Below are 26,924 nucleotides of genomic sequence, written 5' to 3'. Positions count from 1 at the left end.
TGAATTAAACTAACGTTTCACAGACTGATTGTAGCATTATATAATACACTAATCTAACATGCTTTACTTTCCTCATATTACATCTTAACCTAGCCTCTCTGTCCATATTAAAAACATTCTTAATATAAATTATAAAAGTTTAAAGTTTTAATAAATAGCTCAGTATATAAATACCTTTCCTCCAGGAACTGTCTGGACGAAGCTCATGAACCATGTGATTGTGACTTGTGGGAAACGTGGCAGAGAGAGATTGGACACATGAAACCTGAACCCAAAGGTTTGTTGCTATACTTTCAGATTTTAGTGATTTCATTAGTACTTAATTAGTAGTTATAGTAGTAGTACCAGTAGTTGTATAGTTTAGATATACGGTAGTAGTTGAAAATGTAGTTTCCTCTGACTGTCTTTGTTTTGACGCGTGTGAGGACTGTAAGCCAATAAAAAACTCTGATATCTGTCACGTGTTATTAAAAGACTCATGTATCTCACGTCTTCTATTAGTGATCTCATCTGAAATTAACGTGTGACCAGTTAACCAGAGGAGGTGACACATACATTATAATATAATACAGTTACATATTAGATAAGCTAGTTCTTCAGTCGGATTAATCAGAAGAGAATTTCACATGAGAACACTTAACGATTAATTGCTCATAAGAATGTCGTATTGTTAAAAGTTGGTGCAACCTTTCTGAAGGTCTACCTGCTAATTAAAGTTTAACGAGTTCATTAAGTTTGCTAAGCTATTGTGTCCTGTAAGCAGTGTAAAGGGAACCCTGTATACCCAAATGAAGGGATGAGCTGGTCTACAAACCCCGTAAGATAGGTCACGTGTGTAAGTCACGTGTGTAAGATAAGTCACGTCATTACCAAATCTGGTACGTGATGTACTCGAATGCAACATGTCGTGGAGAATTTTCTCTAATTTGTTTAAATTCCTCCTAAGCTTAGCTATAGTTCATTTAAAAGTCTTCCCGTACAAGAGGAATGTTAATAAAGTAATAGGTACCGTGCGAAAATCATCCAATTTCATCACGTGTTGTTTTCCAACAGCTGGCTAAAGAATTACACAGCTATAATATACGTCTTGATAACTTATTATTACATATTAATTATAATCATCTAGGCTGCATTCCCGAGCTGTTGAAATACCAGGGTCCTTGAACGTAGATAATTGATAAAGTGCCTGGTGTCTCCTACCTTCGTATACATTCCACGTGTACATTCCACGTGTACATTCCACGTGTACATTCCACGTGTACATTCCACGTATACATTCCACGTGTACATTCCACGTGTACATTCCACGTGTACATTCCACGTGTACATTCCACGTGTACATTCCACGTGTACATTCCACGTGTACATTCCACGTGTACATTCCACGTGTACATTCCACGTGTACATTCCACGTGTTACCATAAAGACAAGAAACTGCTTATAGTGCGGGATAGAACGATTATATTCAGTTGTTTGGGCTAACAGGAGACCGAGAAGTCATTCTTTATATAATTACACAATACACTTTGTACATTGTGTAATTCTTAAATAATGTTATTTTTATTATTTCTCTCGATAGAATGTTTCTGTGGTTATTCAACAAAACAACAGTTTAGCCGCCAGATTCTGCTTGAATTGTTAAATTAATAACACCAGAATTTCTCTGAATTTAGAGGCAGAATTGGAAACCAGGAGCTTTGGTTCATGTAAGCAAGAAGAAGGAATAATTACTGTCCTCAGAGTGTCTAAAGTGATTAACAAATTAAAAATCATATTGATTATGTCACGGTACTTCGATTAGTACTGTGGTCTTGAAGTCTCAAATCAGTCATTAAAACGTTGATTCAGTTTACAAACTTGATCTGAATTTAATATTAATATTTAGTAAAAAAGATAATATAAATTCATTGGATCTCTTGAGTAGTGGATAGCCTACTCTTGAGGTAAGATAAAAATAAACATCTCCGTCGTGTTTGCTGTCCTCTTATTAGTTGTTAGTAAGTACAGCTATATTTCAACTACATATAGTATGGTTTTAAGAATACTTACTTTTCTATTTTCACCAAAAAATTATGAATATCATGCCCATTTTGACCATTGATTCCTCAAATTTGGTAAAATGGGCATCGATGGGGTTGGCCCCTTCAATCACCTCTCTACTTTGTACCGGCGCTATATGCTATCAATTAGTATAATTCAATATTCCCCGCCACTTTGATGACGAATATCATTTACAAATCAGTAGTTGTCATGGGATATAAGCTTGCGCCACCACCAACAGTAATACATTTCCAAACACATTGCATTAAAACATCTTTTGTTGGGCAATTAATGAATTAAAACCTGTTTATCTTCACTAGCAAACAGCATATTATCAGCGCTATATTTAGTTAATATCTGCAACATTGACAATCGCTCAATTGACGTGAGCTAAATCCCTAGACTTGAGTAACATTCCAAACTCCGGAGTTGGAATGAGTCCAAAAAATAGTTATTTCGGTTAAAAATATACGTCCGTGAATTCTCTGCGATGAAGGCATAAACCAAGCTTCTCATTGATATTTTTTACAATCAGCTAGGGTAGAATGGTACAGGGGAGGGATGATTTTTAAATAATGTAGTCAGAAACATTATATTATTTTGATCCCGATTCCCGTGCGAAACTAAAAACATGAGCGAGAAAGCGTTAAAATTTAGGTGGCTTCGCTGTAATTTATCAATTGTTCTTGATGAAGGAGTACTTAGTAGCCAGCTATTCACAACTTGTGATGAAATCCACACGAAAAACCAGAGTGCATAACTCAAAGCTTTATCGTGTAAGTCTAGACATACTTAGATCCGAAATTATACAGTAAATTGCAATCAATTGTAAATTATTTGCTCGATTAACAAATTTAAATATTTGATCTGAATGCGCCTGAATGTGATAATTTTACATAAATTTGTCCATGTGAGTGGCCCAGTCTTTACAAAAACTTACCCGGTTCCCTGGTTTATGGTCATTACGTAACTTTCTAGGTTGAGTTCCTTGAAATCAAGGAACAAGCTGATACATGAACAGGGAAAGGTGCAATGTCATACATGAGTAATCGCTAGAGAAGAGGAGACCTGGTTCATTACATCACACTTTCTCTCGCATCAAACCTAACTTCTTAACTTACTCATTTGTTGGAGATCGATTAAAAAACGGGATGAAACGACAACGTCTAGTCACTAGTGCTATTTGGTAGCGATTGCATAACTGTAGAATATGTGAAATGTTGTTCACATAGCGAAGCATGGTCGTAGTGTATCAGTGTGTACAAAACAGGGCGTTCTTCCCTTATCTTTGTGACATGAATGTACATTATGAATGTACATTATGAATGAACATTATGGATGTACATTATGAATGAACATTATGAATGAACATTATGAATGAACATAATTAATGAACATAATTAATGAACATAATTAATGAACATTTTGATTAAACATTTTGAATAAACAGTGTGAATGAACGTTGGGAATGAAAATCGGGAATGAAAACCAAACATTATGATGAGCAATGAACAGAAGGAATGAACTTTTTCTGACAGCAACGGAACGCCTGCAGTGACGCCGGCTGAATGTTTATGTGATTACGCAGGTACTTGCGCAGTTGCGAAATTACATCGTAGATCAAACACAGAATCACACATGGTGTTTATACCTTAGTTAAACAGGAGGCTGTGAGTGTGCTGTTATTGGATTCATGTGACGCTGCTATAGTCTTTAATACTGCCTCTAATGCCTTTATAATGGATTCAGCCCGACCAATGACGATCAAGTATGAACACGATTTCTTATAATGGAGTTGCAGTGTCTGAGAGCGAGGTACTCACTACCCACATCCATACCATCAAATTATCAGACTCAAATTTCGTTTGGATTAAAAAATAATGCGAGCCATTATCGCATATTATTTTCCAAACATCTTATTAATTATAATCGGGAAGCTGACGGAATTTGGAAAGCGGTTTCATTGACTTGTAAACAGATGAGGAGGTAGTTATTAACCAATCAGCTTGCAATAGTGAGCCTGTGAGCAATCCTATTAACAGATCCATGCCACGTGTCGTAACAAACTTACGCAACTTCTCCGCCAGTTTGCAAGTTCATTAAATGCAATATTCAAGCCTGAGTTGAGCAACAAAAAGCTCAGTATGTGATGGTATTGGTCCGGGGGAGGGGTGCAGTCAGCAGTGGGGATGGGCACACCCTACACTGATTACACAACCTGGGGGTGGGCACACCCTACACTGATTACACAACCTGGGGGTGGGCACACCCTACACTGATTACACAACCTGGGGGTGGGCACACCCTACACTGATTACACAACCTGGGGGTGGGCACACCCTACACTGATTACACAACCTGGGGTGGGCACACCCTACACTGATTACACAACCTGGGGGTGGGCACACCCTACACTGATTACACAACCTGGGGGTGGGCACACCCTACACTGATTACACAACCTGGGGGTGGGCACACCTTGACAGATTTATAGGACCTGTGTTTTGTGCAGCAGACACTTTTAAAGCACTCCTTACACTGTTCGACTCTCTCATCAAGCCCATTTTATTATATGGTGCTCCAATATGGACACCCACTAGTACGATCAACAAATCTCTCTGCAAAACGATTAACTCGACAGAAGCAACCGCTACTAACTTACTTAAAAAAATCAGCGCCTCTCTGCAAGAAAGAGTGCATATTTCATTCTTAAAATGGGCTTTGGGAGTCCATCGTAAAGCATCAAATGTAGGTGTATGGGGAGAAACAGGGAGAATTCCTCTGATTTATCAATCAATTCGCTTAACATTAAATTACTTCAAAAGGCTAAATACAAAATCAAAGTCGAATTCGTTTGTTACTGCAGCCGTAAAAGAACAAAAATCACTAAACTTACCTTGGTATCGATACATAAAACCACTCCTTGAACTAGATGAAATTTACAAACTAGATCACGTAACCGCGCACCGAATTCTCAATACAAATGCGGCCAACAAAGCCAAGCCCAACCCTGTAAGTGATCACAAATTTTTAAAAGACTCCCTCAAAAATCAGTCAAATTCCAGTCAATGTATCAAACCACTATGCAGCAAAAAGTATAGTATTCCTAACATCATCGAAGCTCTAACCAATCAATTCAAAAAATGTTGGGAATATCAGAAATCTACTTCTTCCAAACTCTCATTCTATCACTCAATCAAACACACCTTTAAACGAGAGCCCTACTTACACTTATGCAAAGGCTTCTCTCGTCGTTATAGCACCACAAAACTTAGAATCAGCGCCCACGATCTCCATATTGAAAAAGGCAGATACTCCAACACACCCCGTGAGCAAAGACTATGTGCGTGGTGTCAATCAAGTATGGGCGTTGAGACAATCGAAGACGAGTCTCATGTTCTTTACATATGTGACTTGTATTCAAAACAGAGGTCGAAATTAGTCAAAAATCTCTCTCAAATGCCACTCATTGAAATAAGCACTGAAATCACCGACTCAAGCAATATCAATGAAACAAATCTCAAAGTCCATCTTATGGAAATTTTGTCTCCTAACTCAACTGTAATTCCTCAAAATCACCAGAGCCTCCATATTCACTGCCACCGTTCACTTAATATTCAACCAAACACCCCACAGTATATTCAATTTCAAGAAAGGCGCTCCTATGCTGTCAATTGTGTGTGCACTTATTTCCTTCGCTGCTCCGAAGAGCGAAATAGCTTCACCGAAGATATGCGTCAACGTAATTCAAATGCACGAAACTTAAACAATTTTACTATCAATTTGGTGAGAACCTCGCGAATTAGTCATAATTAAGATTTAAGGATAACCCTGGCCCTGACTTCAAGGAAAGATGAATGTTTTCATTAATCTCTGTACAATTATGACGGTCCATGATAATGGATCTATAATTTAATTTTATTCCTGTGTAAATCCTTTAATCCTGTGTAATCCTGTGTAATCCCTCATTTACTGTAATGTATCACTTTAAAATCATTATCATTAATGTATTGTATATAAATTATAGACGTTTTAATAGGTGTACTACTAATACACAGTAAAGGTTCATTGAAACAGGTGCTCAACAATCTGTACATTACGTGTCGAACACTGAGAATCACTGTAAAATGTACATTGTATTACCACAACAATAAAACATCATATTATAACAATGTAAGAGATTGATTACTTCTTGTGTAATGTGTTGCTTAGAAGAGCAATACAATCCACAGTAAATGTAATAAACCACGCTCTCTACTTCTAACCCGCTGTACTAATACACCGCGCTATGCCTCTCTCTCTCTCTCTCTCTCTCTCTCTCTCTCTCTCTCTCTCTCTCTCTCTCTCTCTCTCTCTCTCTCTCTCTCTCTCTCTCTCTCTCTCTCTCTCTCTCTCTCTCTCTCTCTCTCTCTCTCTCTCTCTCTCTCTCTCTCTCTCTCTCTCTCTCTCTCTCTCTCTCTCTCTCTCTCTCTCTCTCTCTCTCTCTCTCTCTCTCTCTCGCTCTCTCTCGCTCTCTGTTTTTTAGGTATACATCATTGTCCTGCTTTCTTCGCTACATAACAATAAGTCTGTTCTGCCTCGTCCTTCTTCAAGACATCGTACCCCAGGACCCTTATCTTAACTCAAACCCTGACTCTAACTCTAGAATTATTCTCTATCTCTGATTAACCTCCTCCTCCTCTGTGTACTGGATCTTCCCCGGTCCCTCGTTCGCACCATGTTCTCTCAGCAGCTCCACCAGCTTTTTACTCCCGTAGCGCTTTGCATCATCTAGGGGTGTGCGGTTCCACCTGTCCAGCGCGAAAACGTTAACTTTCCGCTCTATCAGGTAGCGCGCAATATCAATGTTGTCATTGCAGCATGCCAGATGGAGTGCAGTGCGGTAATCGTAGTCCGTAACGTCCAGGTTTAGTCCTAGCTCACAGTATCGGTCCAGCAGGTTCTTGTCACCGTGCGCTGCTGCATACATCACGTTCATAATAACCTGTTCGTGCGACTCCTTCCCTTCATGGCGGTGCATCAAGTTCTCCTTAGTAATTGGTGCTGCAATGTGGCTGTCTAGGTAATGCAGAGAGAAGCGCTTTGACACTTTGCGTACGAACTCTAGCGCTCGCACACTATTCCCATTCTCATCTAACGGGGGCGAGTAAAGACACATGCCCATAACACCGGGCACCACCACCATGATCATCCCAGAGGAGGAGGATTTAGCAGGTAGCCCAGTCTGGATCATCCACTCCGCTGAGTAGCTGTACATGCCCTGCAGGTTCATGATAGACAGCGTGTTCTGTACTGCAGTGGTCGAGAGAACCTCTTTACCTGTAGTGGGACAGACCCCACCATTAGCGAGAGTACTGGCTATCACTGCCCCTATCTCGCAGGTTATCTCCACTGAGTTCAGTAAGAAGTACAGGTCTATTATATTCTTCAGCTTCAAGTCTGGTGGAAACGAGTTTTGTTCCTTCAGCAGATAAGCGATCGAGAACTTTCTGTCACAGTTTCTCTTGTCAGCGAGATAAACAGTGTTGTTTATTTTGAGTGGTTTGTCGCCCGCTAGACTCTGGTATTGACTAACAATGTTCTCGTAGCCAGTAGGTAGGTTGTTGGGTGTCTCCTTGAGCAGCAGTGACGTGATAGCCAGGCCTCCACCTTGTGTCATGGCATTGTGAGGCACTCCATTCTGGTCTAGATCTAAAGTATTAATCATGCTGTTCGTTGCTACCTCTTTACCCACATACCCGTGTACAACCTCGCTGCCGAGTCGGGTGATGGCAATCGCGTAGTTCAGCGCAAGACTGCCCGACTGTAAGGTAAAGGGAATGCTATTGTCTCCATGTGACCAAACCTGACCATCTGTCGTGCAAACAGAGACCCCCCAGTGATCTTTGAAATTCTCGGAAAGAAGGAATGCGGGAATTTTCCCTGTCTTTATTTCGGCGACTTTGTCATACATTTTTAGCAGATCATCTGAAAACCGAGAAAACTCTGGTATAAGTGCTTTTCCGAAGAGCGTTTTCTTGATAATGTCCTCGCAATCCTTGGGAAGATCCGTCAAATGTGTCACAGGTATAGTTTTCTTTAAGTTATAGCTGTTGTACTTATCATCCCCTGATCCCGATAACTTTATCAGCAGTTTATCGACCAACGGTCTCAGTCTTAAATCCTTACAAACCAAGAAGCCGTTGTGATTCAATTTTCCTATCAAGTCTGGAATACTGATCTCCCCTTTATCGTCCCCACATATTTTGATAAGAATATCTTCGAATTTTTCTTCCTGGGGTATAGAAGCTAGAGTGATATTCTTGTTGGGACTGCATGACTTCTTTCCTCGAGCTCTAGGTGAATGATCTTGTGCGGAACTCATCGCATTAGCTGACGGAACCTTTGAAAGTCAGAGGAAGTAATTATATCTGTCAAGAAATGCAGTATATTATCAACGTGTGGTGGACGAAATGTGCGATTAAGTGACGTTATTAAAAGTGAAGATGTGACGTCACAAAAGCGATCATCTAATGAGATATATAGCCATCTGATTTTATGAAACTAGTAAGTGTTACAGAACTAAAAGTTGCAAGGAAACCAACTGGAAATCAGTTGAAGTTCGAATGCAAGAATATATATATATATAATATATATAGAGCAAGAAAATATACAGAGTCGAGTAGTAAGCCATTCTGTGGTGTGTACTACTGGAAACACTAACAAGCACATATCAAGCATTCGAAGACAAATGCACGTGTTTAGATATGATGTCTCACTGCCGAATTAATGACGAATTTATTTGTCTTTGTTTTAGATCTTTCCCTAAACGTGACTTATGCCACCCCCGGCCTCCTCCCCCCCCCCCCCCCCCCCCCCCCGGCTCCTGTATAATTGATAACGTCCTTCGTTATCCGTTCTGATGAACCGAGGGGTGCAGTTAATTTGAGGCGACTACAAAGGATCGAATTAGAAATCTTCCTGTTGGTGGTTCATGTAGAGTCATTTCTTATAATATAGCCATTCTTTCAATAGGTAAGTCCTAAACCGTGTTTACTCTAAATCCTTAAATCATGATTTGACAGTTTCATTACAGTTTAACAGATAGTATGTTCCGAGAATTTAAGTGCATTTTAAGAAGAATAATAATAATACATTTTAGGATAGTTTTAAAAAGCCATACATTTAATAGCAGACACTCATAACATTAAATCTATATAATAACGCCATTTATTGAGTCCATTGTATTAGAATTTAGCTCGCTACAAGTATACTCCAAAAATTGTATAAGTGCCAGTAATTTACCAGCGGTCTATTGTAATTCACTGATTTGACACAAACATGTCTATAACCTCCCTGGTCCTGTATTGGCATGATATATAATTTTCAAATAATTTATGCGTTTCGATAGTTTACTTATAGTGTTTTACACGTAAACTAATTCTCGTATTTCCAAATTGTTTTGTGATTCGCACGGCGATATCACACTCCAACTTTCCTAACAAACTGAGCTTCAAATAAGATGACCCGTGACATGTGCAGGGAATTTCGCTGTCGAGAATCAAGGACAGTAAAACTTGAATGTAAGATCGAATCGGAATTTAGGAATGTACAACAGACATAGTGTGATTCAATGTTAGAATGGTTGTCAAATAGTACCTAGTAGTTTATGTTTTGCGATTCTGGCAGATATTTGTGAGAGGAATGCTAAAATTTGGATAAGTAAAACCAATAAAAGCTGTGTTGTTAACGTAATACCAAGGTGTTTGATGCTAAAATGGTTGTCAATCTTGTCGAAACTAATTTTTAATTTAATCAATTAATTAATTTTAAAGAATCTCCTTGTTTGAAGATTGAAGATCGTAGTGAAACAGGTTTTCTTTCAGATATGGAGCTGGCGGAACACCGAGCAAACACAGTTGCAAACAGCCTCTGGTTGATAACCTACAGCAAGCCCTGCCCCAAGTGCAAGTAAGTCACATGACGTGTAATTTGGTTGTGCAACAGCCGGTGCTGTTTATGGGGTGGTGACACACCTTACAACCAGTCACCGGCCACACTATTGGTTAAATAATATAAATATTTATAATGTACATACAGGTTGGATAACCAAATGGTATCGAATCCCCGAGATTGACATCAAGCTGTTAAAATGTTAACCACATCGTTTTAGTCTGTTAATAACAAATTATATATTATATATCATATAGTTTTACAAATCCACTACTTTCTAGACATTTTAAGTTTACAGTAAGATATGTCCTAGTATTTTGTCGATCTGATCAAGTTCTGATTAAAAGTTCGATACGACAACTATAACACAACTACAGTGTTGTGAACATTGAGTTGATATGATATAGTTCATCCGGTGACTTCCTCAATTAGATATTTCATATTTGTGCATTGTTTTGTTCCGAATAACAAGAATTTAATTGCTCTAACACCCTTTCCTTTTAATATGAGTATATTTTTGTCACAAATTAATTATCATACGTCTTTAGTTTACTTAACGTTGAATTATTTTAGAGATATATAACACAGCCGATACTATCTTCAGGTCGCCGATAGAAAAGACAGAGGGATGTAATCACATGAAGTGTTGGAAGGTGAATTATCCAGTACAGATATCTAGCCTTTTATTCTACCACGTGTTATCACGTGTTGCCACGTGTTACCACGTGTTACCACGTGTTACCACGTGTTATAACGTGTTACCACGTGTTACCACGTGTTACCACGTGTTATCACGTGTTATCACGTGTTATCACGTGTTGCCACGTGTTACTACGTCAGTTTGCTTTTAAACTATTCTCCCACATTCCTATACCGTCACATATTCCCTATCTTCTGACTCTCATTGATTTGCATATCAGAAACATTTTGTGGATGTTTCACGTATATATCAGCTAATAATTAGCTGATATATACGCTAAATTAGCTGAGCTAAGCTAAGCTGAGCTAATTTAGCGTGTTTTCAGTGCAAATATGAGTTCTGTTGGGTTTGTATGGAAGCGTGGAAGATACATAGTTCGGAGACTGGTGGCTATTTCAGGTGATTTACCATTTTCTACATTTTCTACTTCGGTTGTGTTCCCAACTTACCATTTCATACTGAACCCGAACGTGATCATCTATAATTATTATCTATTATTTATTTCTAAGGCCTCTTCGCACATTTCTCCTGATGCGACAGCAATTCAATAAAATCCATTTACACAGCGCATTAGCTTCGGTCAACTTGTCATGGAGAAGGTCCGATAATATCGATTATTACGTAACTTAGGCTTGATTTTGTGGTTCTACGCGAACAATGATTTGATCAATGCATACAAGAGGTGATTCTCCAATATTGATAGTTGCATGCAATAAGGTCTACCGGTTATTAAGTGCGCTGCGGCGGAGCAAATTTGACTGTAAAGATTTGGTTGTAACTAACAGCCAGGTGTGCTCCACGTGCGTTCGTATCGCGCGCAGGGAAGATTTTACAGAAAAGGATGGGGGGGGGGGGCCAACCATATTAAAGTACAGGGTGGCCCAAAAGTGACTACCCACACGCAACCTTTTAATAACTCACGTAATTCGTCTTCAAATTGCACCAAAATTTCAGAGATTATAGATATGGGTCAAACTTAGATTTCCTGAAAGTTTTGTAAGCCACGCCCAATTACAGTGGGCGTGGCGTGACACTCCCTCTTTTTCACTATTGTCTTCATAAAATGAGAACGCTTTGAGCTAAGAACTCCAAATATTTTGCACACATTTGGCTTGATAATTTAAAACCTTTCCCAAAGTTTCAAGTTCATTGTTTAAAATTTGGCTGAGTTATGACCATTTCAAAATTCATCGGATACGTGATCCGAGCACTCAGTCAGTGATCTCTGCACTTGGTTAATGGCCTGTTTGGCTCACATGCACCGCTTGATTGGTTGCAGGGCTTGTTAGCCCTGCTAGTCACAGGTTCGTTCCTTACAATCGATAAAAAGGAATGAACTATCCATTGAATCATCGAAAATGGTTCACTATCCTCCCTATACTGCGGAACAACGATTGTTTGTCTACCTGAACAAAGAGAATGGGGAGTTCTGCCCTCAGCTTAAACGACAATTTCAAATGAAATTCAACCGACCATCCCCTTGCCGGAAAAGCTGCTTTGATATGCATCACAAGATCAAGTTCACTTTTTCTGCAAAAGACGAACTGCGAGGACCGAAGAAAACATCACCATGGTTGTTTGTGACGTGATGGATACACCTAAAATTGGCACCCGAAAACGAGCTCCTGCCTTAGACCTCAGCAGAACATCCCTTCAACGAATCCTAAAGCGAGATCTTTCTAACCGGGCCTATCGGATCACAAAGAAACACCAACTTTTAGACCGTGATTCCTGATTTTCCTGAAAAGGTCACGATCTGGTGCGCCATCAGTTCTCGTGGAATCCTAGGACCTTACTTTTACGAAGAATTTGGTGTTTTCCTGTCTAGCAAAGTCATTATCGGTATCCAATCAATCATGATCAGGTCGTCATCTCCTCAGTATGTTTGGTAAAGCCTAATGAACCTCATTAATACACGCTAACGCCTTACTCTTGATCAGATTGGGTGACGAGATCACTGATTGAGTGCAGAGATCACTGACTGAGTGCTCGGATCACGTATCCGATGAATTTTGAAATGGTCATAACTCAGCCAAATTTTGAACAATGAACTTGAAACTTTGGGAAAGGTTTTAAATTATCAAGCCAAATGTGTGCAAAAAATTTGGAGTTCTTAGCTCAAAGCGTTCTCATTTTATGAAGAAAATAGTGAAAAAGAGGGAGTGTCACGCCACGCCCACTGTAATTGGGCGTGGCTTACGAAACTTTCAGGAAATCTAAGTTTGACCCATATCTATAATCTCTGAAATTTTTGTGCAATTTGGAGACGAATTACGTTAGTTATTAAGAGGTTGCGTGTGGGTAGTCACTTTTGGGCCACCCTGTATATTAAAGTATATCCCCGGGTCAAAATCGGAAAAAATCCTACATTTTAATATACTTTAATATACCTACAATTAGAAGATTTATATTCTTCGTTAAGATTTACATGATGAACTATATTTTTCACTCAGATTCGCAAGATAAGCCTGTTTTAGGACTAATACATGAATTTCCATCCAGATTGGTCAAAAATTGGCTGAGCTATGAGCTTTAAAAAATATGCCCATATTTGGGCATACGCTTTTGTCCAAATTCGCTTTTGCCCAAATTCGATAAAATTTCAATACTTTTTAATGAGACTAACTCTATGTGAAAGATATAACTCAGTGTTTGTTGGATATAGTGGATACTATACTAAGTAAAAAGACCTCCATGAACAAAATTGGGAAAATTGCACATAATATCTCGGTTCAGAATACTAGCCAAAATTACTTCATTAAAATTGAATTAACTCCATCAGTTTTCAATATTTTTTCAAGAACTTTTTGGAATCGATTAAGGATTGCATTTCAAGCTTATTTTGGGCAACAATTTTTGATGTAGGCCTCCAAGGAGATAGGGATATATTAAAGTATATTAAAGTATATTAAAGTATATTAAAGTATATCCCCGGGTCAAAATCGGGAAAAATCCTACATTTTAATATACTTTAATATGGTTCCCCCCCCCCCCCCCCCCCAAGGATCAAGTTTCAAAACATTCCCGAAATTATGTAGAAGCTAAAATTAGCGAGTCTAAAGTGATAATGCTGCTGTCTGGAGAAATTGGCGAATAAAGATTGTAACGGCTCTTCCTGGTAGTCGATTAACAATCATGGTCTCAGTTTTCACACAATAACAAGAGGATTCCCAGGATCTCATCTTGAACCAGCCTGGAAATTTTTATTGAACCCGATTTTATTCCTAACTATCGATTTTCACTGCTAGAGATGAAAATCAAACTCGTCTGGAATAATATTTTCCAAATTGTAAACATTTTACATTAGAGTAATTCAAATCAAATTTGAACACTTCTTAACATCAGATTAGCCTATTCCTGTCAGCATCAGTTAGAGGCTCAATCCTCCACACAGCGTAGCCGTAGTAGTTAGCATCAACACCAAGTACCTTGACATCTCCATACGCACCACTGGCAGCTTTCCCCTGAACCTTGCTACCAGCAGCGAACAAGTACCTCCCAGTACGGTCGTTCTCAATGTGATAGTTTCCTCCTCCCAGGTTTACCGTCCTCCAGATAGCCATGTTGTAATAGTTGTGATCAGTAGCGCGGATTGGAGGTGATTTAAGCCATCCTCCCTCGGATGCTCTTTTGTCCCTGATTACACTCCCGTCACTGTGTAGCCATCGCCCTGAGTGGAAGTGCTCTATGTAGAACTTGTTGTTTCCAACATCGATGAGTTTCCACAGCGCGTCATTGTAGTAGTTTGCGTCGGTTGCGTAAGCAAGCTTGTTGTTGTTGCCGTAGCTCCAACTGTCCGCGGTCCCTCTGATGTCCCTGATGTCCTTAGCGTCCCACTGCGAGCTTAACAGTCTCCCTGTTACCGCGTTCTTAATGGTTACCAGCCCGTCCATGAAGTCCATGTTGGGGTACATGGCAAACTCAGCAACTCTGCAGATGGAGGGTTTACCTCTTGACATCCTAATATAACCACCCTCTCCCCAACCACTCCCCCAGCTGTTCTTAATCTTCCAGGAGTGTGCATCGTACCCCACCGCAGTGACAGCATGGTGGATGGACTTCACAGAGGGACAGCCGTTGTAGATTCCTGACTTGTAGCTGTAGAAATCACTCTCGACAGTGATAGCAACTGCAGGGACTGATGTGGCGATGGCCTGCTGAAGATGGGCGTCAGTTGGCTGTACCCTCGTCCAGTCCTGAACCTTGACATTGTGGATACTGCTGGGTTTTGAGGAATAATCACAAAGCCTGTCTTTGGCGTAGTAACCAATATCCTCCTGCAGTGAGAAATGTCCACTTTTCTTCAGATATTCCCAGCCTTTGCTCATCCAGCCTCCATTACAACCGTTGTATGTCGCATCAGAGTATGAGCAGTCGAGTAGCTCCTGATCTGCAAAGTTCTTCAGTCTCCATGTCCTTGCAGCATTGACTCCTTCAAATGAGGCAGTGGAAGCAAAGGCCCAGCAAGATCCACATCCGCCCTGGCTCTTCACTCCAGTGATGATCCCTGTCTTAACATGGTCCACTGAAGAGGCAATACCGAGTTTGTTGGAGCTTTTCAAGCCCTCATTCTCCTCTGGAGCGTAGTGGGCCTCATCCTCAGTCTTTAAATCTGTCTGGTTCAGGGAAACTCCCAAGTATTGCTGCTTCTCCGACTCTGTCATCGTTGAGAACTGGTTGAGACCCACGTCGAATGTTCGGTCAGGTCTGGAGTTCTGGAGTTGGACAAATGCTGCTGATTTCCGGTACAATCCCATCCTTAGCTTCATCTCAGCGCGTGGGTAAAACACTCCCTCATTCTCCAGGAAACCTTGAAAAGCTGCCAAAGTGAGCTCAGGAGCTTCCTCGGGCTTTGAGGTTCTCACGGTTGCGAGGAAAAGGCATACTGCAAATGTTTTTCCGAACATCTTAAATGTTTGCTAATCTGTGGTCGGTTGAGAGTTTTTATACTAAATGTCCCTTCGTTTGTCACTTTTCACGTTTGTTTAGTGACTGCTGCCGCCACGTGAATATTAAAAGTACACCTGGCTACACTGAAAATTGTCATTGTTTATTTCTAAGCTTTGGAAATACTAACAGTTTTTACTGCAATTGTAAGGACAATCTTTTGTTTACCATTATGAGAAAAATCACAGTTACCTGATAACTTATACAGTGAAAAGTAATGACAATAACTCTATAACGAGGTGCCATATTTGACAGCTTCTTTCTGGCTGAGCCGAAACATCTCCTCACGCTTAGCATCCCGTCCATTATACGAAATCCACAACAAAAGACATCCACACTCCACAGTGATCAGTCTCACTAGTCTGGGTTACTACATGTTAATCTCCACTCACCGCCAGGTGTAATCGGTACCAGGCGGTAGATAAGTTCAACAACAGTCTAGCAGAGGTGAAAAGAGGAATAATAGAGGAACACCGTAAAGCGAGCAAGTTTCAGAGGTTCATGCATTACTACACGCGCTATCACAACCACGAGATGAGCCACAGGGTGAGTACCTTAGTAAACAGTGTGTGGGCGTTTGTGTTGTCGAGGGAGCTAAGAGGCTGCCGGACAGATGCGCGCTTTCTCACCCAATTAGGATAAAAGGAAATTGAATATAAACCATTAGTAATTTTCAGTCTTAGCATGAATATTTTTACTTTTTGAGGTTATTTGTAACTATAAAATGTAATGTTCAGTTAGAAGAACCACTACTAAGTACAGCTAAAATGAAGATGATAGCGATGGCAGCAGTAGCAGAAGGAGACCCAGGTGCTTTGGACACCAGCTTTATAGAGGACAGTGTTAAGGAGCTTCTCAAGGCGAGACGAGTGCTGCGGGCCAGTTATCCCTATGGTTATTATCTTCAGGTACAGGTGCGAAGTTATCGTGAAACTTTGTGTCCAGATCAACTTAAAATAGAAGTTAAATCATTTTCGGATGGTCTTGTGCATTGAGTGTACCGCTGAATAAAAAGTAATGACACTTAGGTTGCCAGAAATCATCCGTATTCGGAAATTAGAAACGAAAATGATCGTATGGATGTAGATTGTCGGATAATGGTTTATCATAATGTTATGATATTGAAGTGAACATGTTGTTTCCTCAGGATGGTATGCATAGGAAGATGCTGTTTGAAGCAATGCAGAATGAGTTAGAGGAGGTAACCGAGCAGCTAAGTCAGATGGTAGCTCGAGTCTATCTCAGAACTCCCAAAGCTAAGATTATTGAAACCGCTCTCCTTCTTCAACAGAACCGACTTAAGTTTGTGGACGCCGTCGCTAACGGCCTTATTCCATCACCTTCTATTGTCAGAGACAAAATGAAAACAAAGAAGTGAGTATTTTGATAAGAGCTATTAGATAATTTTAATTTGATATGAAATGGTATGCTGATAATAATTGGTATGCTGATAATAATTGGTGACTGGCACACTCGAAATTTGTGGGGTTATCCACTGCCACTGTTAATACATGCCGATTTCATATTTGATTGCGATATTTATAAACTTCAGACCGCCCGCCCGTAAAAAACCAAGAGACCCTTTCTTCGACGACGACTCAGACGTAAGTCCAGAAATATAAAACTACTTTTATATATAATATTACATAAAATACTACTGAACCATTTTTTAACGTGAGAAATTATCAGCATCAAGTTTCAACACATACATATTCCTCAGCAAGATACGGAGGACGCTTTGATACGACTTGCTATCGCAGAATCATTGTTAGAAAATGCCAACAAAATCACCGATCAAGAGGCTGGTCAGTTGACTTATGAAATATCCTTTATTGTCAGTAATATTTCCCAAGAAATAAAGTTGAGCTTACATTATTACTAAAGTTTACTTAAGTTCCTCCACAATAGTATAGAATTAGAGGGAAGATACGTATCCCATTCCCCATGTTTAAGTTTTATTCCACCTGCCCTCAGCAGTAGCGTTCTCACCGTACGCGCGGTGTGTTCGTTACGGGTGTCCACTTCCGCGCGCCAAGGACGCGGAGGGAACGAACGGACTCTACTGTTCAGAGTATTGTCAACAGATGGACTCCAGTTCTAACAGCAACAAGGACAACACAAACCAACCTGCTAGACATGAGGGTAAATGGGATTTCAATTGGAAATTAAAAAGTTATATTCAAGTATTGGTAATTTTACTTTGTCGGTTAGTCATGCCTGTCAGGCATTTACATACATTTACATACATTACCTGATTCCAATGTTAAGATACCAAGTGTCTGTTTATTCCCACTTCCATTTATATCAGATTTGTATTACCGAAATCTTGTGAAATAATCTGTTTTGTGTGCATAATAAACTCTGTTCAATAAAGGTAGTAGAAAATATGTTGCATTCCAGATACAGAAACAGGAAACAATAGTTCTTGGCCCGCAGCATTTGACATGTATAGGCCGGGTTATGAGAATACCAGTTTGTCCGATTCAGATCCGGCCTAGTTTCCAGGTTCAGTGATTTTTCCAAAATACAAGCTGCCTTCCTTTGCGTGTCAAACCAAATGACTGATCGTTTTACTGACTATTGGGAACTTTATTTCAATATCATTAGCATTGTATTTGCTCCTTCGAGAATAACCTTCAATTTCCGAAACGTTTGCTGTTGCTTCCTGTTTTTGGAGGTCTTTATTTGTTGATCTCTGTACAATCACTTGAAAAATTTCAATGAAAAATATTTGACCCTAAGTTTACAAATTTTACAAAACGTGCTATAATTTTCATGAAACGAACTTGCTAGTCCTTATACAGTTATATAAACTACTAATGCTACCATATTATTGCTTAAATTTATCATAAAACCTAAATGGATTTCAAGTGGTTATCAAACTGTTCCAAATATTAGTGATATCTTGACCAAAATTGGATTCTGGATTGATAGGCATTGCTATCTGGCAGCCAGATTCTGGCTGTGTTCCACTATCTGCGAAAATATTTCAATTATTTTTCATTGACCGTCTTTTCCTCCCAGCTGCTCCAGCAACAGAAAGAGAAAGTATGGCACTGGCCCTGCAGCTGAACCACGAGGAGAACGCATTGCTAACAAAACCAGACACTAAATCACTCGATTCCCAAACAACCCAATCCTTGACAGACAGTCAGGTTTTTGATTCCATCAGCGCTGGCAAGAACTCCCTCATTTCGGATAAGACCTCCAAATGTAATCTGTTTTTAGGAGATTCCCCTATACCCACCCGGGGTAGATCTGACTCTCCGAGGGGAGTTATCGCACCGCGGGTAGCTCACAAGAAAGATTCCATCTCCTCCCTCAGAGCGGACAACATATCAAACTTGTCGTACAGCGTGTGGGAGAGAGGGTCTATAGGTACCAACGAACTGGAGCTGGCCTCGTTGAGCGACGTGAGTTCCCTTTGTAACCTGATTTGTATGGAAACTGGCAGGAGCGGTGTGATGTCCCGGTCCCACTCACCAGCTGGAGTGAGATCCAACTCACCCGCTCCAGCTCGGTCTCGGTCCCCTGTCTCCAGATCCAGAGAACCCAGCAACAGAAGTGAACGTGAGAAGAAACAGGAGAAAAAGAATTCTTGTCCCGTGAGTTTGCGAGTGTTCGCACTGTTGTTAGACAATGTAAATGTTCAGAGAAAGTATCTGACAATGAGATCCAGTTCTCTCCCAAACTTGGACTCCAGATGATATTTTAACCAAGTTTTTATTCTTTTAACTGAGCCCAACAGAATGATATGATTTGCAAGAGTAAGACAGATGGTGCTGATACTTGATATTTTGTTGTCACCGTGCCAAATTATTTATTATCATAGCGAAACTCTTTGTGCTTGTAAGAAGCTATTTTATTAGCGTTTGAAGTCTGAAGACGTTTTAAGTTTAACGCGTCCATTTACGGGAGTAACATGAGATATAGATGAATCATTTATCATATACCATGGGGTTGAAGCGATGAATTATACACAATTGGTCGTTTTCTTGTAAGATAGTAGAAATAGTTCTGGTCCATTTAAATTTTTTGTAAATTTGATATGAATCTTGCGATACAGATTGATTCTTGATATCAAATGATTGAGGACGGTAAATTCATAATGAATGGATTTGAGTCACACTCACAGTATTTTACTTTTTAAAAGTTTATTTAATTTATAACATAGATAGTATGCTATCCCTGCTTTGAAACGATATACGTGCTTCATATTTCAATTTGATTTGACAAAAAATATGGATTTTTTCCTACTTCACAATATTTATATTTCTGTCAGAACGGTTCCTTCTTCAGATTTATCAATTTTATACATGTTGACTGTTGAGTCATCACTCCGCTTTGTTGACTATCTGCTAACAGAAGTGACCGGCTGAAAGAAGCGAACATTTAACATTTTTATAGCTTTCGACTCTATTTAATTCTCATTCATTGATGACGATGTGAACAAGAAAATGCCGTGATTTACCTTCCATTTTGGTGCCTTAAAATTGGCCATAGAGGTCAGTTTTCCTTCAGCTTCAGGTCAAGTTCTTATTCCCTAACGTTCCATAGAATTATACGAAGTTTTTGTATGAAATGTTTTCGTTCTATTATGGACATCGAGAAAGATTTTACCCCATAATTGTAATAATACGGAATGAGCAAGGAAAATTAGTTCTACTGGCATTCTTTAAGGAATCTTAAATTATGAGTAAAGAGATCAAACTTCTGCACAGTTATTATATCCAAAGATATGCTTACTGCACAGATTTTTCCTACGAGGACAAACAATTCGACAAAAATATTTTAGAGAGTATGAGACATAGATTGCCATCATATGATTGACTTAAAATTTAATTTTGCAAAATAGAGTGAATTTTGTCACTGTTTTACGTGGTACTGGTAGATTGGAATTTTCTGATTACCTACCTTGATGTGTTAGATTGAAATTATGTTATTTGTTTTTACTTGTGATAAATGATAAAGTATTTAATTCCTGTTTACCTGAGTCTGTGTGATCAAGCAATAGAAATAACTTAGGTTTGAGGTGGTTTACTGGGCCGCGCTCAGCCTGTCATTCCGCCGAATCTCTATTATGAACATAATAGCCTGAGGTCCCCAGGTAAGAGGTGGTGCGATGGTTCAGACTTCGGATCTGCAGCTTGGCTTGCAATGGTTTGTTCTGCTCATCTTACGGTTACTGGCTGTAATTACTCAATTCCTCTTTGAAAATCTGGAATTAAGGTATGGAGTAGAGTTGCAGGAAAACAAGAGCTTTACTTCCAATTTAGGGACCCAATTAATTAATATTAAAAACACTACGCTCCGATCCAGAGACAGTGTACAGTGCAGTGTACAGTGTACAGTGTATAGTGTACAGTGTACAGTGTACAGTGTATAGTGTACAGTGTACAGTGTTCAGTGTACAGTGTACAGTGTTCAGTGTACAGTGTACAGTGTACAGAAACCATGAGTCTGTACGAGGTGTTGGTTAAGGTTCCTTTGATAGAAGATTTAAACCGACAGATAAGAATTTCCAGATGTCGCTTTCAGGTATTGCGAGTGAGCGTACAAGTAAAATCTTTACGTTAATACCAACTATTTACTATTAATAAACGGCGACCCAAATTCACGCAGAATAGAAAACTTGAAACAATGGGCGCATGATTGGCAAATTGTTCAGAAAATACGAACGTAAAAATACGTTCTAGTTAAGACTTTGTAACTACCAGATTAATGAGATTGACCGTCTATGGTAGTTAGTGCTTTCAAGTTAGGACTTCAATTTGCGTTGTGTTATTTTAGTTTGTTGTGAACTCGGTAATGAAACTCGGGAACTTTAGGAAACAATGTTAAACGAAAACTACAAGTGTTGAATTACTATTAAACTTTAACTATTTCGATTCGAACAAAAAGAGTGAAAGGACTGAAAGGGCTGAGACAAAGAACGAAGAGTTTTCTGAAGGTGGGGGCGGTTTTATAGTCCTACTAATTGTCGGCACTCCCTAGGAGTGCCAGCCGATGAGCTTTCTCGTGTAAACAAACGTGACGCATTTCCGGTGGTGGTTTTAGCTAGACGGTGTAGTCATTCTAGCCCTTCAGGACTCACTAATTGATTCTAGCTGGATGAATCTTTAGTTCATGTTTATAAAACCTTATCATGACGTTTTTCCGGCAGTGATTATAGGTTTTGAGTTCAAACCACATGTCCCTGCCGGAAACCACCGAACGCAATTTGTGTGGTTTTGCTGTCCGTAGCATGCGGTGAACGCTTCAGATAATTGCATTCCACTGTCATGCTGGCCACAACTACTGTCTAATCTGCGGTTGCCAGGCAGGTGCAAACAATAACAGTAGTTGATATGATGGGACTATAATTGTAGGGTTGGGACCCTACAAACTCCACCCTCCTTTAGAAAACTGTTATGATTAAATATACGTTTTTAACATACTGATCTTCGAGTTTGAATTACAACTAATACATAAAATAATGCAATTCTTCTCGGTCTTTTGAACATAAAATCTCGTACTAAAATTTAAAAATGATGCTGTTGATTTGATTGTGGGAGTAATTTACTCTACAATCTATGATAAATAGTGTCAAAAATACACATAACATTTAAATAACATACACATTTATTTAAAAAAACTTTAATCCTTTTATCACAATATTTAAATACACTCTGTTATATGATTGTATATTACTTTTATAATATAATATAATGTTTCATATACATTTCACACTTACACATAATCTATATTTTTTTTATAACTTATTAAATGATGTTTTCTTTAGACATATATTTTTATTTGGTATTTACGAAAATAATAACCTACGTTTACATAATAATCTGTTTTCACACAAATTTTAATTTCCCTAAAGTTTAAATATACACACATTAAAAAAAGAATTTATTTTGCACTATATTTACTTAATTATTTACATAATACTATAATATCCTACGTTTATGTAATAATCTGCTAATTCTACATAAACTAAATTGCACTAAAATTATTATACTTATTAAAATCACTTTAACTAATTTACTTTAAACTTAGAATAATATGAACAAATTAGTTTGTATAACTGTAATGATATCTTACATCATATGGTCGGACGAGCTATTGTTTGTAAAAGTCCTCATCTTCCTGGTCATTGTCACACCGTGAGGGGTGACTGTTGTTCTTTGGGTCGTGAATCCGCAAAACTGACAACAGGAGAGTGAGGTGACAATCCAGCTTTTTGAGAAGTTGATATTCCGTCTGTGTCGTCATCTTTTGGAGAGTACATAGTCACGTTTTACCGCGACGTCGCTCGCATGTGTACAAAGTACACGGACTCTAAGGTCTTTATTTGCTACAGGTACCAAATTGTTATGCCATGACTACAGTGTGATCGTGAATGATGTATAACTGAGCAAATGAGTACAGTCTAAACTCTTTTGCATATGGAACCTGAGCTCTGACTGACATAAACTTCTTCTGTTCATTCAATGGGGAAACTGGTTGTCTTCTAATATTCCAATAGCATCGTGATGGACCTCCATAATCCATATGGCCATGGAGCCGAAAAATGCTTCTAATAATATGTAATATGAACTGCATACTTCAGTATCTTTTCTCCTTTCAATGACATGTACTTTCGACTTGGTTATGGTATGAATTCTCACAGGAACCTACATGACAAGGTTGTAATGACATCCACTTGATTGGACAATTGAACTCTAATTCCACTGTTGGTACAATCCAGGCACAAATTACGGTGCGCGATTTCACAGCTATCATTATGATCAGGTTACTTCAACAATTTTAAATCTTTCAATGATTGTTCGTTTCATCAATCATGGCAGTGTAACAATCCATTGCCATGATAACAATCATGCTTGAAACGGTCTATAGGACAATGTGGTCTATCTTCGTTGAAACAATCAACGTAACAGCCTCTTCATCAGGCTCATGTGTGGGGTCTTAAATTAAATTGGTCGACCGCCGACCCGCATTTGTTATTGCGATGTGATAATGTGGCAACTTCGGACCCTGGGTAGTTGCTGTACCCAACTCTGCTTTGCGCATGTCCGAAACATTATCTAGTAGATGCATCTACTGGTCGGCCCAGCAATGTATAGCTGAAATATTTAGCTCGGCATACTGCAGTACCCATTTTTCCTTCTTTAGACCTGATCAGGTGTGATTTTACCCTAGAATCATTAAGCACATAATGATAGCCTAGCACACGTACCCTTAGTTCTAAAATTCTCTGATTTATATCAGTCTGTTTCTCCAATTGCAATTACTTTCGGGGAGTTTGATTTCTCACATCAGATCTCCTAGCTGGCTCCGACTTAGCCCGACTTTCGCTTTTGACTGATTTGCTGATCCGCTTTAGAATATCAGGTGTGCTCCATGGCCCTTTAAAACATTGTAACGTCCGTAATAAAATGAACGCTTACTGGCACAATTATCTCAGCTCTCACAGAGTTGGAACTAACGCATTATCTGCTGTCATGATTCCATGAATAATGTTTCAGGAAGAGCCAATGCTCTGGATGTTCTTGTGAACCTGTTGTCTGTTTTAGTTAAACTCATGCAAAATATCTAGGGTATTGCGGGATCCGGGCAATTTACCATTATAAGATTATATGCTCTTTCTCCTCGACTAATGAGATCGAATATGGAGACCGAGAGCAAAGTTGCAATGATGTTAACCAACTATTAACCACAGGCACACATCGAGCTCTGGCAGTGACGGGCAATTAGTTGTTCCAGACTGTGTGGAAGTTCTGTTGTTTGTGGAGTTGTGCCATAAGTTTTGTAACATGGTAATATCAAGAATTACATTGGAGCACATTGGCATCTTGGTGACGTGGCAACTTACGTGTATAGCTTCAAGATACCATAATATGGCAAGTGTCTAGTAAAATATGTGTACTTTCGCTTTTCGCGAGTACACGTTGTGGTTCAATGGCAACACAACCTGCACGTATACTTTCGCGTGCTGTGGTTGACCGGTGTGAACCTGTTTTCACATCATGATTTTCCTTGATGGTGCTTAGTAGTTTTCCAACCTGGCCTCTTCTTCAATAAACTCTTCATCGTCAGTCAGAAAAACCTGCCTTTCATCAAAGTATGGTGAGTAATTCATGGCATGCTCTTCCACTTCGTCTAGAACTGTACTAACAGGTTCCGGAGGTTGGTTAAATCTTACACGCTTTCCTCTATCGATGGCCTGACTTCTTGACACAGCACAAGACGTGTGTCCAGTATCTTCTGATGGACTCCGATTACAAATAACTGATTCTTCGTCAAATTCGTTGGAGCTTGGTTGGTTGTAATAACGATCCTGTTCCTTGTCGTCTCTCTCTTTCTTAAAACAGTTTTTTATCGTGTGGTTGTTGCCCTGACAATAAGTGCAACCTTCTATTGGGAATCTGCAGTCCTTCATCAGATGACCAGGCATACCACAATTGTGACACTTCCGATGGTCCGGTTCCGGCCAGTCTTTCTTAACCAGGCCTACTTCACGACAAGCCCAGCACTTATTTTGAAATGGCTGAAAATGAGGGGTTTCCTTCTCCTCGATTGTTAAGAGTCCCGCTGCATCATTTAATGAATCTAAGTTGGTTACTTTCGCTTTGATCTTTCCTAGGATTTTTTCTAGTTTAGAGCTCTCCAGCAAAGCTGTGTCATACGTGAGCTTGCTTTTCTGCAACAGGCAAAACATCATTTGTTGGGACTTAAGACCGTTTATAAAAGCGTCCTTCATCAACTTATCAGTAGCTTCACCAGCCATGAACTTGCAAGCCGATATCATTTGTGCTGTTTTCTCCAGCCGGTCTGCAAAGTCCTGAGTCGTCTCCGACCCAGTTTGCTTCACGGCAAACAGCTCATCTATAGAGCTTTCCGTGTCGTATGTTGGATCCAGTTTCTGGATGACCTTCTCCTTGACAGACTCCCAATTTGCAAGCTGTTTACCTGTTAGCTTCAGAGACAGGACCCTGTTCAGACTTCTGTTGTCTAAAAACGTACAGAAAACCTGAAACGCCTGTTCAGTCTGTAATCCGGTAACCATCTTATAGTTATCGAAACTCTTTAAGTAATCGTGAATGTCATCACCGTAACTATATTCATTAGGCTTCCTACCCCTGAACATACTGTTAGGGGTCCTTGCTGGAAGAGCATTCAGTGATTGAGGTTGTTGGTGCCGACGGTTGTACTCGGCTGTCCAAGATAGGTATCCCTTTTCGCCTAATGGTTGCTGATTCATGCCGGGACGCCTATCCCCCTCACTCAGTTGGTCGACCTGTTCTGTATTTGCGAACATTTTCGGTCGAAGAGCTGGTCGATTGGTTGCCTCAGCTGTGTTGGTATTATGGTCCTGTTCCGTCTCTAATGGATTTTGAATGGGAGAATCCACATCAAGCGAGTGGTGTGACGAATGATGTGACATGGCTATACTATTTGGTATTGTAACAAAATTAGTGCTCAACTGGAGAAAGGTGCTTTGGTACCTGTATGTTGGTTGTTGCAGTAAAGGTTCTTCGGTCGCAGCACCACTTTGTAACTACCAGATTAATGAGATTGACCGTCTATGGTAGTCAGTGCTTTCAGGTTAGGACTTCGAATTTGCGTTGTGTTATTTTAGTTTGTTGTGAACTCGGTAATGAAACTCGGGAACTTTAGGAAACAATGTTAAACGAAAACTACAAGTGTTGAATTACTATTAAACTTTAACTATTTCGATTCGAACAAAAAGAGTGAAAGGACTGAAAGGGCTGAGACAAAGAACGAAGAGTTTTCTGAAGGTGGGGGCGGTTTTATAGTCCTACTAATTGTCGGCACTCCCTAGGAGTGCCAGCCGATGAGCTTTCTCGTGTAAACAAACGTGACGCATTTCCGGTGGTGGTTTTAGCTAGACGGTGTAGTCATTCTAGCCCTTCAGGACTCACTAATTGATTCTAGCTGGATGAATCTTTAGTTCATGTTTATAAAACCTTATCATGACGTTTTTCCGGCAGTGATTATAGGTTTTGAGTTCAAACCACATGTCCCTGCCGGAAACCACCGAACGCAATTTGTGTGGTTTTGCTGTCCGTAGCATGCGGTGAACGCTTCAGATAATTGCATTCCACTGTCATGCTGGCCACAACTACTGTCTAATCTGCGGTTGCCAGGCAGGTGCAAACAATAACAGTAGTTGATATGATGGGACTATAATTGTAGGGTTGGGACCCTACAACACCTCGCTCCCGAGGACTTATTCTTCTTTCCAAAATTCATTCATGCGGCATTCCCATTATAAATATAAGGTGCGTCCTCCGTA

The 26,924-nt window shown here is 39.6% G+C and overlaps 3 protein-coding genes across 17 annotated transcripts in view; 1 reads left to right on the top strand and 2 right to left on the bottom strand.

The window, feature by feature from the left end:
* The window catches only part of LOC134826537 (ankyrin repeat and IBR domain-containing protein 1-like), a 30,938-nt gene extending 10,341 nt beyond the window's left edge, over positions 1 to 20,597 (top strand). The window contains exons 10-22 of one of the 15 annotated variants that reach the window (XM_063839041.1): positions 186 to 277; positions 1,674 to 1,706; positions 9,906 to 9,990; positions 10,577 to 10,625; positions 10,998 to 11,071; positions 16,018 to 16,165; positions 16,357 to 16,527; positions 16,767 to 16,993; positions 17,172 to 17,223; positions 17,340 to 17,424; positions 17,597 to 17,761; positions 18,020 to 18,124; positions 18,644 to 20,597. In XM_063839041.1, coding sequence (XP_063695111.1) covers positions 186 to 277; positions 1,674 to 1,706; positions 9,906 to 9,990; positions 10,577 to 10,625; positions 10,998 to 11,071; positions 16,018 to 16,165; positions 16,357 to 16,527; positions 16,767 to 16,993; positions 17,172 to 17,223; positions 17,340 to 17,424; positions 17,597 to 17,761; positions 18,020 to 18,117 — 1,279 coding nt within the window. In that variant the 3' untranslated portion in view covers positions 18,118 to 18,124; positions 18,644 to 20,597. Of the gene's footprint in view, positions 1 to 185; positions 278 to 1,673; positions 1,707 to 9,893; positions 9,991 to 10,576; positions 10,626 to 10,997; positions 11,072 to 16,017; positions 16,166 to 16,356; positions 16,534 to 16,766; positions 16,994 to 17,171; positions 17,224 to 17,339; positions 17,425 to 17,593; positions 17,762 to 18,019; positions 18,125 to 18,643 lie in introns of all 15 variants that reach the window. The other 14 variants (XM_063839031.1, XM_063839050.1, XM_063838960.1 and 11 more) reach the window with 14 other exon arrangements.
* LOC134822961 (glutaminase liver isoform, mitochondrial-like) lies at positions 6,612 to 8,404 on the bottom strand. Its single transcript, XM_063834249.1, has one exon. It carries the CDS (start codon positions 8,402 to 8,404, stop codon positions 6,695 to 6,697), a length of 1,710 nt encoding a protein of 569 aa, XP_063690319.1. The 3' UTR covers positions 6,612 to 6,694.
* On the bottom strand, positions 14,014 to 15,629 carry LOC134822954 (uncharacterized). The gene has a single exon (XM_063834236.1). It carries the CDS (start codon positions 15,577 to 15,579, stop codon positions 14,014 to 14,016), a length of 1,566 nt encoding a protein of 521 aa, XP_063690306.1. The 5' UTR covers positions 15,580 to 15,629.
* Positions 20,598 to 26,924: the final 6,327 nt, after the last annotated feature.

Source organism: Bolinopsis microptera, chromosome 1 (assembly GCF_026151205.1).
Source record: "Bolinopsis microptera isolate Bmic1 chromosome 1, MBARI_Bmic_1.0, whole genome shotgun sequence".
In the NCBI taxonomy this organism is placed as follows: Eukaryota; Metazoa; Ctenophora; class Tentaculata; order Lobata; family Bolinopsidae; genus Bolinopsis; species Bolinopsis microptera.
This window is presented reverse-complemented; position numbering and strand designations above follow the sequence as displayed.

Excerpts from the sequence above, each read along its gene's own strand:
- LOC134822954 (XM_063834236.1), bottom strand. The coding sequence starts at position 15,579 with ATGTTCGGAAAAACATTTGCAGTATGCCTTTTCCTCGCAACCGTGAGA.
- LOC134822961 (XM_063834249.1), bottom strand. The coding sequence starts at position 8,404 with ATGAGTTCCGCACAAGATCATTCACCTAGAGCTCGAGGAAAGAAGTCA.